At 40.9% G+C, this 19,919-nt stretch overlaps 1 protein-coding gene across 3 annotated transcripts; it reads right to left on the minus strand.

Moving 5' to 3' along the window:
* Positions 1-2,087: 2,087 nt before the first annotated feature.
* Positions 2,088-19,364, minus strand: LOC106583943 (ceramide synthase). Of its 3 annotated transcripts, XM_014168642.3 has the most exons (8): positions 19,093-19,331; positions 18,677-18,822; positions 16,393-17,041; positions 16,079-16,162; positions 12,314-12,539; positions 11,830-11,925; positions 11,349-11,458; positions 2,088-6,165 (listed from the first exon to the last, which is right to left on the minus strand). In XM_014168642.3, exons 3-8 carry the CDS (start codon positions 16,665-16,667, stop codon positions 5,889-5,891), a joined length of 1,068 nt encoding a protein of 355 aa, XP_014024117.1. In that variant the 5' UTR covers positions 16,668-17,041; positions 18,677-18,822; positions 19,093-19,331; the 3' UTR covers positions 2,088-5,888. The 3 variants fall into 3 exon arrangements, with proteins under 3 accessions (XP_014024117.1, XP_014024119.1, XP_014024118.1); XM_014168644.3 differs by lacking the exon at positions 18,677-18,822 and having other exon boundaries at positions 19,093-19,364; XM_014168643.3 differs by having other exon boundaries at positions 18,584-19,331.
* Positions 19,365-19,919: the final 555 nt, after the last annotated feature.

Consider the following 19,919-nt stretch of genomic DNA (forward strand, 5'->3'; position numbering starts at 1 on the left):
TGTGTCGGGACTATATCTTGTGGAAGGATGAAATAGTACGAATACATTAATCAAAATAACGTTTTTAATTAAAATATGTCGATCATTATTTGAATATGTTGGTAACCTGTTGTATAAAAGTGATAATACCCTTGAAGCCGGTGTTTGTTGGATATATTGGCACGGTTTGCCGGCCCTCGACTTCGTCTGGGGCCTAACAACACCCGTGCCAATATATCCAACAAACACCGGCTTCGAGGGCATTATCACTTGAGGATCGTACCTTTTTTTTCAATTTTCGCCTAAAATGACTTACCCAAATCTGCCTGTAGCTCAGGACCTGAAGCAAGGATATGCATATTATTGATACCATTTGAAAGGAAACACTTTGAAGTTTGTGGAAATGTGAAATTAATGTAGGAGAATATAACACATTAGATCTGGTAAAATATAATACAAACAAAAAAACCTGCGTTTTCTATTACATTTTTTTCGTAATCTTTGCAGTACTGTACTTAGAGTGCATCAAACATGATTTAGACCTTGTTTATGGAAAACTGTTTATAACTGTATTTCATGGTTGCAACTTGCTGAAAATTGACCACTGTGTTCCTATCATCTAGTTTAAACAGTACTGCAAAAAGAAAGCCATAATATAATATTACAGCTTAGGCATAATTTAGATTATGTAGGAACCCAGTTCCTACATTTGAATATAAAAATGGATTTCATCAAACAAAACTATGCTACATTTTATCTCTGGGACTCTCAGGATGACAAATCAGAGCAAGATTACTGAATGTAAGTACATTATTTACGTTCAGAGGTGAATGTATCAAACCAGTTTCTGTGATAAGTTTTTTGTTGTTGTGCACTCTCCTCAAACAATAGCATGGCATTTATTTTACTGTAAAGTGGACAGTGCCGTTATATTAACAAGAATTTAAGTTTCTGCCCATATAAGATATATCTATGTCCTGGAAAGTTTGCTGTTACTTACAACTGTCAGGATCAAAATAAATATGAAAGGAGCAAAGCCCAGGTAAAACGTTAGAGGAAAACTCCCTCAGTCTTCTGAAAACCTAACCCTGGGATAGAGGTTTATTTTTCAGCGAGACAATTACACAAAATGCAATGCCAAAGACACACGAGAAATGCTTTCCAAGAGGTGTTAAGTGTTCCTGAGTGGTCTAGTCTCAGTCCTGCTTAAAAAAATCAGCGAGGTTTAAATATCACTATCCATCAATGATCCCCAACCAAATTTACTGAGCCTGAGCAAATTTGACAAAAACTATTGATATATAATGCCCTAAGAGTTGTGCAAAGTTGGTCAAATCTTAATGAAAATGATTCACAGCTGTAATGGCTGCCAAAGGTGCTTCCACCAAGTATTAACTCAGGGGGATGGAGACTTATCCAATTATATATTTTTTCTTAATTTGGAAAATGTCTATAACTTTCTTTCCCTTTGAAAATGTGTAGGTTGTGTAGATTTGTAGAAGAAAATCTAATTGAATCCTTTTTAGATTGGATTTTAAGTCAGCAAAATGTGAAAGAAGTTCAAGGGGGTGTAGACTTTCTATTGGCACCGTACACAATTCTCTACAAACTAATGTGTTATCATAGCTAAAAGGAATTAGTCTATGTCAACTAAGATAGATATATATTATAAATATAATACAGTATATGTTTTTCATTTATAGAATCCCAGTCAAGTTTAAAAATGAAATCATTATTTTCTAAATTGAGGTACAGACATGACATGCATTTCAGACAGGATTGGCAGTATTTCACAACCAGCAGTAGTCCTACTTTGACCCTTCAGAAACAGAATTGCAGAGGCCTGGGTACATACTCATAAAGCGTCTCAGAGAAACAGTGCTGATCTCTGATCAGTTTAGCTTTTTAGATCATAATGAATACGATTCCATGGACATGGGGGGCCTGATCCTAGATCAGCACTCATACTCTATGAATGTGGGCCAAGGACTGTAAGAAGGATATCCAACAGCAGTCTTGAGAGAATTGATCAATGCATACCATTTAAAGTGACATCATTGTTCAAAGTATAGTGATTCTTGAATGAAATAAATAGACTCAACCAGGAATCTTCTTTATGCACAAACAATGGGGAGGATTTTATTGGTCAATCTGTTGCATGTAAAGGAAAACTTCACTCAAAGTTCTTGGTGCTTATTTTGAAAAGCAGTGCAGTGGTGCTAGAACGTTAGAATCATGATGTCATGTTGGTAGTCAGAGCAGAAGACGAGAGCAGAGTATGTCAGCAAACAGAACAGGTCTGCGTCCGAAACGGCACCCCAGTGTTCCCTATATACTGTAGTGTACTACTTTAACCATACCCTGGTCAAAAGTAGTGCACTATGTAGGGAACAGGGTGCCATTTCAGATACAGAGCCCACGGTTAGTCAGGCAGCAGTCAACAGACAGAACACAAGCCCATATGTACAGGAAATATATAATTTATATATGTATTCGTATGTACATTCAAACCATTTCAATAAATAACAGAGACACATTAAAATAAATGTATAAAACAAACAAACAATATGGAAGATGCAGTCGATTTGTTTGTAATACTTTCCATGACAGGACATACCGAACTGTAGGAACTGGTAAAATGGATAATGTTTTCTTTTGGGAGGTAACACTACCTAGTGAGCAAAATTGGTCAAAAGACATATTTTTTTGCTCATTGGGTTTAACATGAAGGCATAATTTATAATGGACTAGAGGGGGTCAGTTGCAAAAGTAAACACTAGAAGAAGATATCACATTTTTGGCTTAAATCATCACCAACTTGTCTTAACTCCAACACCTATCTCACTCACTCAAAGAGTATCTTCTCGAACTAAACTTTGTAATCGAGTGCAAATTTATATTTTGTGGCAGTTTCAGTGACCTCTTTGTCAGATGAGGAACAGAAAAAAATTGCTCTGGTGTTGAATACGCATAAAAATAATCATAGGGCTCTATTCAATCTGTAAAGCTGAAGCGTTACAGATTCCGCTATAGAAATGTATAGGCAATTTCCGATTGAGTCGAAATATGCAGCGTTTACCGTCAATGCAGTCTCTGATAAAGCGGGAACATTGCCTTTAAATTTCAATAACGCTGAAAAGCTGAACTTCCGTGATGCAGATTGAATAGACCCCCTTAATCTTACATCTACCAAGATGTATATATTACCTCAATTACCTCGACTAAAGGGTGCCCCCGCACATTGATACTGTACAGGTACCCCCTGTATATAGCCTCGCTATTGTTATTTTACTGCTGCTCTTTAATGATGTTACTTTTATTTCTTATTTTTCTTTAGGTATTATTCTTAAAACTGCATTGTTATTTAAGGGCTTGTAAGTAAGCATTTCACTGTAAGATCTACACCTGTTGTATTGGGCGCATGTGACAAATACAATTTGGATTTGAACTGACATTTGTGAACATAATTCATTTTTTGGGAATGACATTTGATTTGTACGATCAACTCTACAGTTGATATCCCTTGTCGGACGCTTAGGTCTACTTTTTGGCATGGAAAATAATGTTGATCATACAATTTCCCAATCAATGTACCTTTAATCAGTGCCTTTAAATCAGTTATAAAGCAAGAATGAAAAAATAAATATCTATCATAACAAAACATTTCAAAATGTTAAAATCGAGCAGCTGATTTGGTTCTGGGTGCGGCGATTAACAAGTCCTCAATAAGCCATTTTAAATAGTACCATAACTGACCATTGTAAATAGTAACTCTAAGTTAAGTGTTACAGTGTTCCCAGGTTAATATCGGCCAATTGTCAAAAAGCCATTCTCTCATTCCCATCATGCAGCTATTCAGCAGAAAACAGCCTGATGCAGTAAGTATAGTCCAGCATATTATACAGTAGTCCCTCTGTGTTCACTTTTCTTCTATGAACCGGGAGAGATCTGAGACCAGGCTAGTAGAGTCACAACCCAAGGCTCCAAGTTACAACCCAAGGCAGTGGTCAAGTGTTCAAGGTCCGCTCACCTTGGGATTGAGTTTCAAGGACCACATTTCAACCCTCTTGACTTAGGCTTCGTCCCAAATGGCATTTATGACGCAACCTTAGATACAGTAGATAGCTACATTAGTGCCATTGCACACTGTGTCAACATGAGTAAACGACACCAAAACATAATTAAAATCACAAGTAAAACAAACACACAAAAAACTACAACTAAATAGTGGTTGAAAAATGTGAAAATTACTTCCCCACCACAACCACCCAATCCAACCTCATCAGTCCCTTCTCTCAGTGCATTGTCAATATGTTTCTTCTTCGGCCCTATCGCACAAATCCCTCAATGAATAAAGAGTACCACAGTTGCCAGTGCAATCTATGTCAAATTCCCCCCATACGGTTGAACACACTGCAACAACTTACTCTGTCTAAAACCTTCATAATCCTGCATTAGGTCATCTAGGAATCCCTTACATCAGCAGACTGTAGAGCGCCTGTAGAGCGCCTGTAGAGCGCCTGTAGAGCGCCTGTAGAGCGCCTGTAGAGCGCCTGTAGAGCGCCTGTAGATTCTAAAATGTGGTTACCCTGTTTAGCCTGCAGGAGACCTAATTCCACAACAGCCTTCCCTAACATTACAGAACCACGGTGACGATGGCAGTGTTCCTGATCATTATACCATGTTGATGGGGTTTCTGAGACATTAAACAGCTCTCCAGGCATCGTAAAGATCTGGTAAGCTGCACAGACCTACCCAGTCGTGTACTGAAGACTGCCTGCCAGCATTACTCAACTTGGGTGGGTGACTGGGACAGCACAGCTGCATCATTGTCCCATTTGAGTCTACTACCCCCCCCCCTCTCTCCCTCTATTAATCTCTCCAACATTCCATCTCTCTTTCTCTCCTCTTTTGATTGAAGTGGGGAGTGAGTACAAGAGGAATAAAAATGTCTACCAATACTAAGAAGTCACAATACATAAAAAAATATCAACATTAATAAATAAATAAATGCTTTGAATGAGAAAAACCTAAAATGACATTTACTCATCTACTATTATAAACTTGTCACATTTTGCGGTAAACCCCCTTCCTGTCCTCCCACATTAGTTTTCTAACAGGAGAAAAGTGAGAGAGGGAGAGAATTTCAGAGTGGAGAGAAGGCAGAACGAAGCAATACCAGAGGCGCCGGTGCGTGTTCCTCTGTCCTTTCCCAAGACAAGACTCACTCAATCGATCCAGAGTGGATCATTATGAATTACAAATAACACAGTACAAGGATCTCAAGTTGAAATACTGGTATTGTCTTCATCCCCCTTTTTGCAGTCACCAAAATCAACTGGTCACCAAATAATCATTTACTACATATTTCTATACGTTATATATTCATTTTGTATCCTTCCCTAATCTAGAACAGCAGTTGCATTTCTCTTTCAAGAGAAGAATACTTTTTATCTGTCCTTTTAACTCTGCATCCCTCTATCACTATTGATCTTCAATGTGTTCTCTCACCCTATCATCCTTTTGCTTTCAATTCATTCATTTTCCCCCCATTCAGTTTGAAATCAGTGTGTACAGACACGTAATATTTAAATACTTGCCATTTCACAAGTCTTTCTCCTGTCTATGCTTCTATCTCTCTCCCTTATCCATTTCTTTCTTTCTTTACCCTCTCCTCTTTCAGTCTCTCTCTCTTCTTCCAGAGGTCCATGTAACTCTGAAGGGGCACTAGAGGGAGGGAGAGAGGATGAGAAACAATTTCTCTCTCCCTCTCTTCTCTCTCCTAGGTTATAGTGTCATTGCAATACAGTACAATAGATTCCCTTGACAGACCTGTCTTCCCAGCCTGGTCTGGCTGTCCCCGTCCCCACAGTGATCCTTCTTCCTCTCCATCTCTCCCTCCCTCTTTCTCAGTGTGTGTCGGTCTCTCTGTCTGTCTGGTGGGGGACGGGACTGTAGCCGTTGGCCGGGGGAGGTAAAGGGGCTCCCTGGCCGGGGCAGCAGCCCCCATCAGGCTTGTTGAGGGTGGCCGGGGGCCGGGAGCGCGAGGCCCCGGTGAAGAGGCGGAAGGCGCCCCTGCAGATGAGGGTGAACCAGTAGACCTGTGGGGCCATGAGGCAGAAGGCCCCCACGTTGCACTGCCAGGGAGCCACAAGGGGCACTGTGTAGAGGGGGATGGAGGCATACCTGCAACACGAGGAGGTGAGGTGTAGGGGGGAAATTAGGGTTAATGTTTGCTTAATGTTGCTAGCTAACAAGCTTACCCAGATTTTTTAAACTTACTTAGCGCAAACTTGTTCATTTGAACAAGTTCTAAAATAAGACACCTTGTCACAAGCTAGCTACTGTCAAGGATTTTGGTTTATGGCTAATGACTTTAAACTGAACAATCTGATTTAATACAATAATCAAGGAAGAATGCTTCCCTTATGGAAAAAAACAAGAATTTCACATTGTGATCACATCCTTTTATGTTAAATTGATGTGATAACATGTGAAGCAACATGTGATAACATGAAACTACACGTGACAACATGTGAAAACGTGTTTTTGGATTAATTCACATGTGAAATCATTTGCAAATATGTTTTTGGAACACTTCACATGAGATCATGATTTCACATGTGCTGACATGTTGTCATGTGCATAGTTTCATATTTGTATCCCCATGTTTCACATTTATTTCACAAGATCATGTTTTCACGTGTGCTCACATGTTGTAAAATATGTTTCATGTTATCACGTTCCTTTACATGTTGTCACATTAACTTTACATAAGATCATGTGAAATTCAAGTTGTTTTTCCGTAAAGGACCATGTTAAGGTGTTTATAAGGCATTTGTTTTACCAGTTGTCAGGACATCACGTGATGGTCCCAGATTGTCCCAAACCATCAAACTATTATAAGTAAAGTAATGAAATGGAATGGTGGTTTTTAGGGCTGACCCCATTTAGTCGACTGATCGATTGTTTGGTCGATAGGCTGTTGGTCTACCGAGATCTCTTTAGTCAAGCAGTAGCAAAAAAAAAAAGATGTATATATCATGGTGTACAAGACACCTGTCTGATTCGCGCCTGTCTGAGTGGACTAATCCATTGTGGAGGCCTACGAGTCCATCACTCTGACATGTGCTACTGAAATTGTATATGGTTATATTACATAAGAACAATGGTGCAACTCTAATAAAAATGAGATTATTTTATAACAAATGTGCTTCCTCCCGCATTGGATAGTGGTCGCTGCCCGCGGTTCTGAAACACAGTGCGCTGTTGAATTGGCCTCTTTTCCTAGACCACGTTGATATGTGCATAATAGCCAAGTTTACCAGCATATTGGTGTTGAGAACAATTTTTTATTTATTTATTTTATTTCACCTATATTTAACTAGGCAAGTCAGTTAAGAACTAATTCTTATTTTCAATGATGTCCAAGGAACAGTGGGTTAACTGTCTTGTTCAGGGGCAGAACGACAGATTTTTACCTTGTCAGCTCAGGGATTCGATCTTGCAACCTTTCGGTTACTAGTCCAACACTCTAATCACTAGGCTACATGCCACCCCGTTGAGAACAATGCGGTGGAAGCAGTAGCAGAAAACAGACCTTGCCTTAATTGTCTAAGAAAAGTGAGGAAACCCCAACTTAATTAAGTCTATAATCAATAGCCTAACTGTTAAATGTGCCTTACCAAGTCATCAATATACATCTACAGAAATAAGACAGATCCTACTTCTGTTGCCTGTTTGAGTGTTTAATAGCCTACTGATTCCGTGAGCACGAAACCTCACGCGATAAATTCACAAATTCGGCTGTTTTGTCATTACTATTGGTATGCTTAGTATAGCAGCCTTGAATAACCCCCATTGAGCTGTATGCCAAAGAGCGCATCCTGTTTAGTCTTCATACCGTAACTTACTTAGGCCTATATTTCAAAACTTATCTAGGCTACTGTATCATTCATTCATTCATTCATTCATTCATGCATTCATTCATGTCATCACAGAGCATGAGTCATTCATGATTTGAAATGCATTTTAGATTTAAAATAAAATAAAGCAAGCCTTGAATAATTAGCTTAAACAATAAATAAACCATTCCATTTCAGAAATTGCATTCATGAATGAATGTGACTGTTTTTAGTATTTGCTGTAAAGGATTAACAAAAATCTCTCTGGTACGCTTATAATGTATTTAGTCTTCTTTACATTGTTCCAAAGAGTCAAAAAAAGAATATTGTAATCTAACAGCACCTGTTTGGCACGCATAATATGCACGCAGCGCTTGCTCCTTACCTTATTGTTCTTGATCTCCAGTATTTCTCCACATCTAGTCACATTTATTCCACACATCTGACTTCCCCTTTACCTTATGAGCAACCAATAGCCTAAACATTCTCCCCTTTCGAGCTTATTTGTCAGGTCCTCTGCATCCATTTTGCGGTTACATGTTTGGAGTTTGTTATAACCAATTTATTGATGTGATTATGGTATGCTATAGGTCAGGCTCTGTTGGTCACATGCATACATGTGTCAGGTAAGAGAGCAAGGTTTGAGGTAATAGGGAATGTTTTTCCTAAACAAATTATGGAATTCGGTAAATGAACCTTTCAGTCAGAAATGGCTGTAATTATGTTGCAGCTTCAGCAACACGGACAGCATGATATACACTGTGGTGGTCTCTGCAGCAGGGAGGAGAGAGACAACGGGTGCTAGTCACAGTCACTCGCTGTCTATTTTATTTTTTAAACACAGCACAGCAAGTCTAAGCCCGGCAAAATCAAATCAATTGCTGGTCGGACTCCCTCTAAATAATTAATAACAAAATGACTCAAACAGTGTGCTTAAAGCATCAGACAAGCTCAGTGAAAATAGTTGACTTGATTAAAACACAGAATGCATCTATATATGGAAGAACACAAGATTTAAAATTTAGACCAATCGATTGGTCGAAAGAACAGACAACTCTTGGTCGACCAAGATTTTTTTTAGTCGGGGACAGCCCTAGTGGTTTTAAAGTAAGTGGTACACTGTTCTGCTAAAATATGACCCCACCTAGGATTTAAACTCACAACCTCTGGATTTGAGGTACACTGATTTATCTGCTGCGCCAGTCTGCACTTCCCTACCCATTAATTACCTATAATAAAGTACATCTGTCACGGATCCCTCCGGAACTTTCATTGCGCACACCTGGCCCCTATTCCCACTGATTGTATTTGTATATATGTGCCCTTTGGTTCAATTGGGCAGTCAATTATTGTTACAATGTCCGTTGGTGAGTGTGAGTCCCTGTGCTGTGTGTTTTGGGCTTTCGTGCCCTTGTGGATTGCGCAGATGATTACGGGTCTCGTCCCATGTGTTAATCATTGTGCACTTTATTCTAAGTACTCCTCACTCTTTTGTTTTGGGTTTCTACCCTGTGTTTTGTTACGTGTTTGTTTGGTCTTCGTCCCTGTGCCTTTACATGGCACCCCGTAATTTGGGCTTAATATAAACCCTTATTACGCAATCCTGTGCCTGTCTCCCGAATCTCTTTATACCAACGTGACAGAATAATCTACCATTAAGGGAGACAGTGGGAATGGCCCGTCCGACGACGCTGCGACTGGTCCGTCTGGCGCCACCAGAAATTCGGCAGCTGCAACTGCCCCGTCCGACGCCCCACAACCAGTCCGTCCGACGCTACTGGTCCGTCTGCCGCAACTTCGGCAGCGGCAACAGGCCCATCCGACGACGACAACTTCGGCAGCTGCATCGGGTCCTGATCGACCTGCACTGCGTTCCTGTTGCGCTGTAATTTGTGATTAATAAAAAAACTATTACGCATTCCTGCGTCTGTCTCCCGATCCTTCATGCCAACATCTCTGCACTTAGCTAGAGTGCCATCTGCACTGCTATTTTAGTTATCATTTAATCTGGCTATTCTCTCATCATTGATTTAATTTACTTATATCAGTAATTGGAGGTTTTTCTGTATAGTTGTCTAATGTTGGTGGGAAATATTATTTAGTTTTAATGTCATTCCTGAATAACAATGATAAATATAATAGTTTTTCTTAAGTGTATTTTTAACAAAGCTGAGATTCACTTTAATGTCCAAAGTGTAGAAATACAGGTGAAATCAGTTATTGACACCGACATAATGACGTAGCAGAAAGATCGGAATGTCGTGAACCAAGAGGTTGTGAGTTCAAATCCCAGGTTAGGACACGTTGAATAATAATTACTGTATCAATAAACATACACAACGTAGTCCTGTACACCGGGTGTACAAAACAGTAGGGACACCTGCTCTTATGTCACTTGTTAAATCCACTTCACTTACTGTAGATGAAGAGGAGGAGACCGGTTAAAGAAGGATTTTTAAGCCTTGAGACAATTGAGACATAGAACTGGCCCGTCCGACGCCGCCACAACCAGTCCGTCCGACGCCACTGTGTGTGTGTGTGCCATTCAGAGGGTGAATGGGCACGAAAAAAGATTTAAGTGCCTTTGAACGGGGTATGATATTAGGTACCAAGCACACCGGTTTGAGTGTGTCAAGAACTGCAATGCTGCTGGATTTGTCACGCATAAAAATTTTCCGTGTATCAAGAATGGTCCACCATCCAAAGGACATCCAGCCAACTTGACAACTGTGGGAAGCATTGGAGTCAACATGGACCAGCATCCCTGTGGAACGCTTTTGACACCATGCAGAGTCCATGCCCCAACAAATTTAGTCTGTTCTGAGGACAAAAGGGGGGGACAACTTAATATTAGGAAGGTGTTCCTAATGTTTTGTACACTCAGTGTTTTCAACTTACAAACTTGACATACTCCATGTTAAAAGCACTGTGTGAAACATAACGACTCATGTTCCAAAAACACGTGTTTTTACATAATTTCACGTGTGATTTTCCACATGTGAAATCAGGGTTGATAGAACTAGATAACAAAAAAAATGGTGACATGGTGCTGAGTAGCTAGATAGCTTCATACAAGCAAGATATTTTTCAATCAAACAATGAGATAATATCATTCATAAATAAGCAATATTCTATCTGCTAGCTTAGTAGCTAGGCCAGAAGCCTGCAAACTTAAACTTGTAACCTACCATCGTAGATCTTAAGAACGTGATATAAAAAAAAAATGCATGGATGAAGTTGGGGACAGACAGACAAGCACACAGACAGAAAGACACAGCTAGACAGAGAGAGACAAACAGGCAGAAAGAGAGACAGACAGACAGAGAGGCAAGCTGGCAGGCAGGCAGACAGACAGAGACAGACAGCAGAAAGAGAGACAGACAGACACAGACAGACAGACAGACAGACAGACAGACAGACAGACAGACAGACAGACAGACAGACAGACAGTGTTCAGTATGTTACCTGCTGTAGGCGTAGTAGAGGTAGGGGAAGAGCAGAACTCGACAGATGAAGAAAGTGACCAGCATGAGAGCGCCATTCACTTTATGAAGAAGAGTGTGCTGCTTCTTGAACTGAGGGGGACAAAGAGAGATAGAGAGGGCAGCAGCAAGGGAGGGGAAAACGAGAGCAGGGTGAAGGACCGAGAAAGAGAACTTGGGTAAATGTTAACCCAAAATCACAGGAGACAAGAATGTTAACATGAAAGCTAGTAAGTGAGCACTTCAGAATCAGAAAGACTCAAGTTCTTAGACTGCTGCAAGGAGAGTAAGAGACTGAGGAAGAAAGGTAGAAGGAAGAAGAGGTGTAGAGAGAGAAAGCAGGAGGAAAGAGAAAGAAAGAGCGAGGGAAGGAGAGAGGGAGAGAAAGATTGAGAACGAGACAGCAAAAGGACAAAAGAAAGAGGGAGAAGAGGGGTTAAAAGAGAGGAGGAGAGGAGTATTACCTGGATGAGGATTTTTCCCAGGCAGACGGACGGAGTGCTGAGTTCAGCCATGAACATGACACCCTGGAAGTAATCCCCCTTTCCCTGCCTCCAGAACTGAGAGAGAGAGAGTAGAGAGAGATGAGATGGAGGGCCATGATATGGCTGATAAAGTATTTAGACAGATCATTGAAAAAAAAGCTCACAAACACGCACACCTTATCTCCCCGTAAAAACACATGTCCATAGAAGGGATGTTAACATTGGCTGCCAGTAGCAACAGGAGGCAGATGGGGATTGGAGCAGGAATGTCTAGTCTGCAGATGGCAGCCCGTTAGGGACAATTTTAGGGATCAGAAGCCAAGGGTTAGTGTGTGTGTACATGTGCATCATTTATCATGAGCTTTCCCCCCCCCCCCCCCCCCCTTTAGACATAAGACAGACCGTGGCACGGTAGACTAATAAAAGAGTCCACTAGAGCCACCATAGTTACAGCAATAGTTACCACGGAGACGGGGAAGCAGATGGTCACCATGACGACGTGGTGCAGCACCATGAGGAACTCTCTGCGCAGGTAGCTGGCCACTGCCGAGCCCATTGGCTTTGGCCTGCCGCCCTCTTCCTCATGCCCTTTAACCTGCAGCTTGTGCCAGTAGCACAGGAACATGGCGTAGATGTCGTACACAAAGTAGGGCACCGCAAACAGGATGTAGGTACTGGTAAGCCAGTGTCTGGAGAGGTGTGGCGCAAGGGGGGGAAGAGAGGGTGTGGGGGTGAGAGACAGAAAGTGAGAAAGGAGAGAGCGAGAGAGAGAAAGAGGTGTAATAGTTTAAGTTCTATGTAACAATGTGTACCTACATGTACACTGTAGCTGCCTATGTGACTACCATATAAATACGCTATTGCCTATTTCAGTGCGATGCATCCTGTATGTGAGGCTCTAGCCTAGACGTCAGGGGGTTAAGTGACTGGCCAGGATGCACTGCTCTGGGGCACGTGCGTGATTTGGACAGGTTCATGATTTGGTATTCAAATGGGCCGGCACGAGCGCCTCCCGACTTTGACTGGCAAATGAGGCCAAGGGGGAGGGAGGGAGTCGGTGGCTGGCAGTATCTCTCCCCCTCTCCATTTTTCCTCTCCCTTTTTCTCCCCCGCCTCCTAATTGATGGAGAGACGAGGGGGAAGAGGAGAGGGAGGGGGAAGAGGTGCAGCTGTGTCACATTGCGAGTTATCTTAAGACAACAGTGTCTGACTCACAGCATCTCACTAGTCTAAAGTATCTTCCTTTCTTCCTCTCCTCCTCCAACCCAAAACAAACCTTCCACTTTCAGTGTGCATTTTAGTTTTATGTAGTCCACTGTTAACAAAGTTGCAGTTGTAAAACCAGTGGAGACATGTTTGAGTAGCTACTCCTACAGATCCATAGGAGCATGCTGCAGTCTAGGTTTATGGCTTCTGTGTGACTGCATTACAGATACTAAAATAGTGCTGCTGGCTTTGGGACAAATAGAGGTTAATTGGGTTGAAATACTAATTAGGTTAACAGGGACAAGGTGAGCAGGGAGAGAATGACAGATTATTACGCACACACACTTGAATACTTTATTTGGATCGAAAGTTAAACATACACAGCAAATTGGCCAGTGTTAACTTGTGTTGATTTTTCAATGTCACATTTCTAGTGTTGATTCAGGAGTTAAATTAACTCTGTAAGATTGAAATTAACACTTAGTGGTGTAAAATAACCCCAATGTGGGGGTTAATAACAAGTGTTGAGTGTGAGTGTGATTGTGTCAGTTTTACTCTGTGGAGAGTAAAACATTCCCATCAAAACCACCCCCACCATTATCAGATTTCCCAGCATGCTCTACTACCAGGTAAACCTTTTTAGGATTGTTTTTAATATCTGTATTTTTGCATGTACATTGACTGATTAATCTCATGCTACACAAAGATAAATTCTAAACTAATCCAATCAGATTTATTGCACCATTTACTGAAATGGTTGTTCCAGTTCAAAATGGTTTTGGTCGCGAAAGAAACTCTGGGGAAAAAAATTGCGCTTGGTTCATAGAACCGGGGTTACGCGAGTGACCTCCGGTAGCCACTAAATGCGGGTGTAAGTTTCCGTTTTCTTCCAAAAAATGTTGCTCTAACTTTTAAACATTAGAAGCCACAAAATATTATGACCCCTGAAAATATAAGACTTTCAGAAACACACCTGTCTTCTGTTTCCCTCAGAACAGAGTGGACAGGACCAGGCAATAAATCAGACTGGTGAAGAAAAAAAAATAACATGATCAATTATGGTTCTTTTCTACACAAAAAATCATACACAATTATTGCCTGATGTTTTCCTAAATCCTGAACTTCCCAAATCCTTTCTGATGTATTTCAAACCATACTTCTGACTGAAATAGTATTACAAATCAGTCTAAAACAATGTTTGACAAGCCGTCATAGCTCCAATTAAAAAAGTAAAAACATTGTTTGTTGATTACGGCACTTTTTTACATGGTGGGGTTACGAAACATTTTTTATATCAAAATGGGGTCACGGACCAATAAAGTTTGGGAACCCCTGCTTTAGGTAGTCTCCTCACAATGTTACTAACCCTAACAGTCATTCTGAATGCAGATGCGGGTGAATAAAAATTCCAACTGGTGGATGTCCTAACTGGCTGAATTCCAATAGGAATCATACATCACTTTGCAAGTCAGCAGAATGTGACTTGCAGGCCTGATGTGGCCTGTAAACCAGGAGGTTTCTAACACCACCGTGGTAGGGTAAAACTTGGCCATCAAACTAAGGCTTTATGATATATTAAATGTATTGCCCTAAAGAGCTTAATTTTAATGATAACATTTGTCTACAGTAGGAACTCATTTGGTGGTCCACAGGACTAAAAATGAACAAATTCAACAACCATGTCTCTGTCACCAACAAATACAGTCATGGGTGGTAAACTCCACAATTTACTCGAAAAAGCAAGACACACTGGGAAATTATATTGGAGGAGTGGCTTAGTGGGGGTGTGGCTTTCAATGAGTTGTTTTTGGCAAGTAAAGTCATACCGTATAAAATAAAAAAAATCAAGATAGCTGTGATGGAAATAGGTAGTTTAGGTACAATTTTATAAATGCCAACAGATAATTTGTTCGTTGGACATGGTGTGATTTTTTTGTGTTGGTAAAATTAATTATTTGAGAAAGTGTGGTGGAAATGCCTTTATGCGCAAATATTTATATAATAACCATCATATCAAAGTAAACTTGGAGTCACGAGATGATATGGTGTGCGGTCCTCCCACTATGACTCGGGAAAACATGCAGTTAATTAAGCTTCAGATTAAGTAAATTATGATTAACTTCACAGGGTGGTGAAAGTGCATGGTGATTTTGATGCTGCTTTCCAATAAATATTGTGGGTCTTATTCTGGTGACACAACACCATTTGACAAATAAAAATATTTATTACATTTATTATCAATAATAATCTCATCATGTAGACTAGCCTACCCACACTGTATCTGCAAGCTGTTGGCTAGAGCGCACATGCCAAGACCAGAGTAGTTTGTGACAAAACTATCCGCAGAGTTTAAAATACGATGGAAAAACATTGAACTTTAGACTTTTATTTGGTACATGAAAACTTAAGTGAAAAAGCACATTGTGTGCACTACGTCATCACACAATGACTTTTATCTGCAACAAGGTCATTTAGTGGGAACCCACCGCTGGTGGGAAAATATGCAGATTTTCTTTATGCAGATTTTAGAATATTTGCATGAAAATCTGTCGCCAATTGGATGGAAACCTAGGTAGTGTTGATTTAACACTGGAAAATTTGCTGTGTAGTTAAGGACCAAAATATTTTAGACACACCTCTTCGACGCACACAGTCACACACACACACAGGGCCATGCACAGACTTTTTGGGGGGCATGTGCTCAAACAAAAAAATATTTGTAACTGCGGTTAATGACTCGTTGAGCAATGACTGATTATTTAGTTACATAAAAGCAATTGATGGCAACATCTTAATGGCTAATTAAATTACACATATTTAACAACGACTTGCGGGCAATTGGTTCAGAACAACAATGACAAAAACTGTATACCCAAAACAAAAGGGCACTTTAGAGACTGGAAGGGCAAAGAGGCATAGGCTCTTCCTGTACAGAGCACATCTGTGCAGGTGCCTGCAAACATACATACACACACACAACTTTACAGCAACTACTACTGCATTATCATTATTTTGTAATTACTGATCCTCGACGATGTCCTCACAGGAGGATGCGATGATGTAGCCAGCTGAGGAAGCCATGATGGCTTGGATGGATGACACCAGCCTAGTGGGGAGAGAGAGGGCAGAGAGTGGGGTTTCAATGTACATATTTATACCCATAACTCCATAGAAAAAAAGTATTGACATTCAACAATGTAAACCATAGCAGAATAGTATAAAATGTCAAGCAAAGCAGAATAGCATAAGATAAGGTATGATAGGTCTGCATAGTCCTCACATTGACTCATCTGACTTGTGTGTATGTGTATCTGACTTGTAAGTGTGTGTGTGTACCTGGCAGACACAATGGTGGCCTCTCCCTCGCTCAAGGCCAGGCCTGGGTTGTGTTTCAGGCATCTCTTAGACAGCAGGAACAGGCCCGGGAAGAAGATGGAGCCAGCAGCCAGGATGCTCAGCATGGTCCCTGAGTGTGTGGGTGTGTGTGTGTGTGTGTGTGTCTCAACAGGTACCTCACCACTGCCCTCAAACCACTTGACAAGTGGGAAAGGTTGAATGACTGATCTATGCAGGGTACTCTCAAAGCTATGGTAGCAGTTTCCAATTATCATTTGCTGCTAGATGTTTGAAGGTATTGATAGCTATATCGTTAGAATGAGTGGCAGCGTGTAAGTACTGTCAATAGAACACTAGTACAGAATTCTAGTAGTGTTATCCTAGTTATGTTATGCTAGTAGTAATGTTATGCTAGTGTTTTGCTAATGCAGTATGTAGTAAAATGCTGTATTTGTTATTAGTAGGCTAGTTTTGGGGATATTTGGGGAATGAAAATGGACTTGCTAGTGGTTACGGTTAATGTTAATAAAATAGATGCATCAGGAAAGAGAAGGCTACGATAAAGCTGTGGGTGGTATGTTTGTTAACTCCCCACACCTCCCTCCCAACCCCCTGCTCATAACCAGCAGAGGCCTGGTGGCTTCTGGGTCTACACACACACAAAGACAGACAGAGAGACAACAAACAGAAGATGGGGGGGGGGGGGCAAAGAGAAAAAAATATTAATTACATCTATTTCACACACTTTGATTAAGAGTTCAGTAAATGTACAATAAATGAGTTATATGCACATAAAACTGTTCAACTGTCAGCATATAGTTTCTACGAATGTCACATTTATTCAGTGTCATCATGCAGCCTTTAAAACATGATCAAAATCGTATCCACTCAAGTGTGTAGACAGCCCTACACTACACTCTAATCTCACAAATGCTGACAAATCCATTGACTACACTGTAGGTGTCATGTATCGCTGGCTGTACCAGTTGTGCTACATGACTCCGGTGGGGAATGAATCAATTTAGGTTTTCCACTGTCATTGCTCTCTAGGTAAATGCATGTACTCAGTGGGACTGGAGAGACAGGATGAATAGGTGGAGAGGGAAAGGTGGCTGAAACCAAAATAGATTTAGAAAAGGATTAGAAAAGCAGGAGATTTAGACAGAGTACAGCTGGGAGAGAGGGAATTAGAGAGAGAGAGAGAGAGAGGGAGATGGGGTGACAGTTGACAAAGGGGAGTACCTACAGTACAGATGAGAATTGATGAGGGGTGGGGTGGAGGAGGATGTTGTTGGGGCGGGGCCCATTGTTTCATCCTAGTCTATGTTGGACAATAGGGGTTAGGTGATGCACCATCACAATATAACAACAGGTTCATCCAACAACCAACAAACGGTTTTGATTGACGGGCTAAAGGCCTATCTGGACATAATATAAATACTTGCAGATTTATCTTGGCTAGCTGAATTTTTTTGGTCAGCACAGCAGTACATAGGCTACACCTCCTAACTGTAGGCGACCAACAATTTACAGGGTGGAATAAAAAAGAAAACAAAAATAGTCCCCCTCCATAACCCCGTCCCCTATGATGCCAAGCATATCTTGACGTTGTTATATACAGGCTCACTTCACTCAAAACCTAGCTGGCAAGCCCGTGCAACAACGTGTCTCAGACTCAATTATCAAAATACGCAATGCGAGTAAGTAACACGGTCCTCCTCTATTAAAAAATTAAAACGGGGACAAGTCTGTGTTGCACTAAATAGCAGTTATCACGACCCATTAAGTCAACTCAACAACACATTATTTTGAAAATGGCTTGTGCCGGTCTTTGGAACGGCTCCAAATCTGCATAGGCTAACCTTTGTCATATGTTGCCTACTGTAGTCCAGTGTAGACTACAAACTGGACAAATCAATGTAACTATTTGTGTGTGACTGCGAGCTCGCTTATATTTGCATTCAATACATTTTTTTTTACCTGGAGTCGTTTCATGCACAAGAGTGATTGAAGGTTGTGGGCACGCGGTTTGCCTAGTATGAACACATGCAAGGGATAGCCTATTTTCAGTTTTTACAGACAATGCATGCTTGCTAAGGGTGACAGATTATTCAGGCCTGTATAAACTAAAGCGTGACTGTTTGCGACAGACACAACATTTATTACAGACATATTGAGTTTCTTGCCTAACCTCGGAGCAGGATGGTGAGAACGAAGAAGACTTGGGTGTTGAGGTAATAAAAGGGAGAGTAAAAAAGAAAAGGGATGGATAAGCTAAATTTACATTCGGGTGGTGAGGCGTCCCGTTCTGCGGCCCGGTCGGTCGGATCAAGGGGAAATCAGTGTGTTGGGTCCTGGTTGTAGCCTACACGTCGAGAATTGTTCCACATTATTATTGTGTTTTGTTGCCTTATTCCGTGTTCTGGATATCTGCAAGAAATCAGACACAAATTGATGTGTGTGTCCTCCCCGCTTCTGGCGTGTGCTTTCTGTATTGGTCCGAATCAGAATATGACTCCCTCCCCGACGTGCTGCCTTCGGATCGTTGCTTCAATAATTGTATTTCTGAGCGGCAAAATGCTTTTGAAGTCGATGGCTCTCTCGAGTGTTTTGATTTATATTGCGAGGGCACAGCTCTTCTCGCGTTTGGCCGCCGCACTAGCCTACTGATATCTGAACAGTTATGCCATATCAACCGACCTTATTGCTTGCCCGATACATTCACTGTGAAGTCTTCAGCTGCATATTATTTTATGACCTGTCGCACTGGATCCGTTGTCGTAGAACTAATTTCAGCAAACAGTCTAGGAAAAAAAATCCTAGTGTATGCATGATACAGTCCCGCTGTGGATAAAGTGTAGCCATTAAGCCGGATACATAACCAGCTCGCTGTCACCTCTATCTCCTCCCCCTTGCTCCCGGGTATGGTAGGCTTTGAGGTCGCCCCATAGGCTATGACTCCTAGGACTAGCCGTGCTGTGATAGCCTACTGCTGTCCCTGGATAAAGTATTTTATTTTATTTTCAAGGGCAAAGGTCTTTAATAGCCTACCCGAAGTTATTTTCAGATAAAGCTGGCTAGGAAAAACTCCTTAGGTTTTACAAGACATCAAACTGCAAGCTGACAAACCGTTGGTTGAATTATTCATTTGACTATTTTGAGAAAGTCAGATAAAACTGTAAAAGTTCCAGAAACAGTGGGGTCCGCTAAACTACCCAGTCTACAGTGGTTAATTAGGTCTATAGGCCTACAGCTCTCTAAACATTTCTGATCTTGGAAATTATGTTTAGCACCTGGATAGAACATATAAAAGCAATCTAATGTGCACAACCTCTGCAGGTCAACCTGATAACCTGTACAATAATGTGTGATAAATTGGGTAACACTTTACTGAAAGATAGACACTTGTCAAATGTATAAACTGATTATATCTCAGTATCATATATAGGATATAATGCAATAGGCATAATAACCAGAGTTATCAGACATGTTGGAAAATTGCCATATAGAAAGAGAACATATAACTT

Source organism: Salmo salar, chromosome 23 (genome assembly GCF_965601325.2).
Source record: "Salmo salar chromosome 23, fSalSal1, whole genome shotgun sequence".
Classification (NCBI taxonomy): Eukaryota; Metazoa; Chordata; class Actinopteri; order Salmoniformes; family Salmonidae; genus Salmo; species Salmo salar.

Excerpts from the sequence above, each read along its gene's own strand:
- LOC106583943 (XM_014168644.3), bottom strand. The coding sequence starts at position 16,667 with ATGATAATTGGAAACTGCTACCATAGCTTTGAGAGTACCCTGCATAGA. Across the intron at positions 16,163-16,392 it reads GCCACCATTGTGTCTGCCAG|GCTGGTGTCATCCATCCAAG; the intron begins GTACACACACAC and ends TCTCCCCACTAG. Across the intron at positions 12,540-16,078 it reads GAGGACATCGTCGAGGATCA|ACACTGGCTTACCAGTACCT; the intron begins GTAATTACAAAA and ends ACACCTCTCCAG.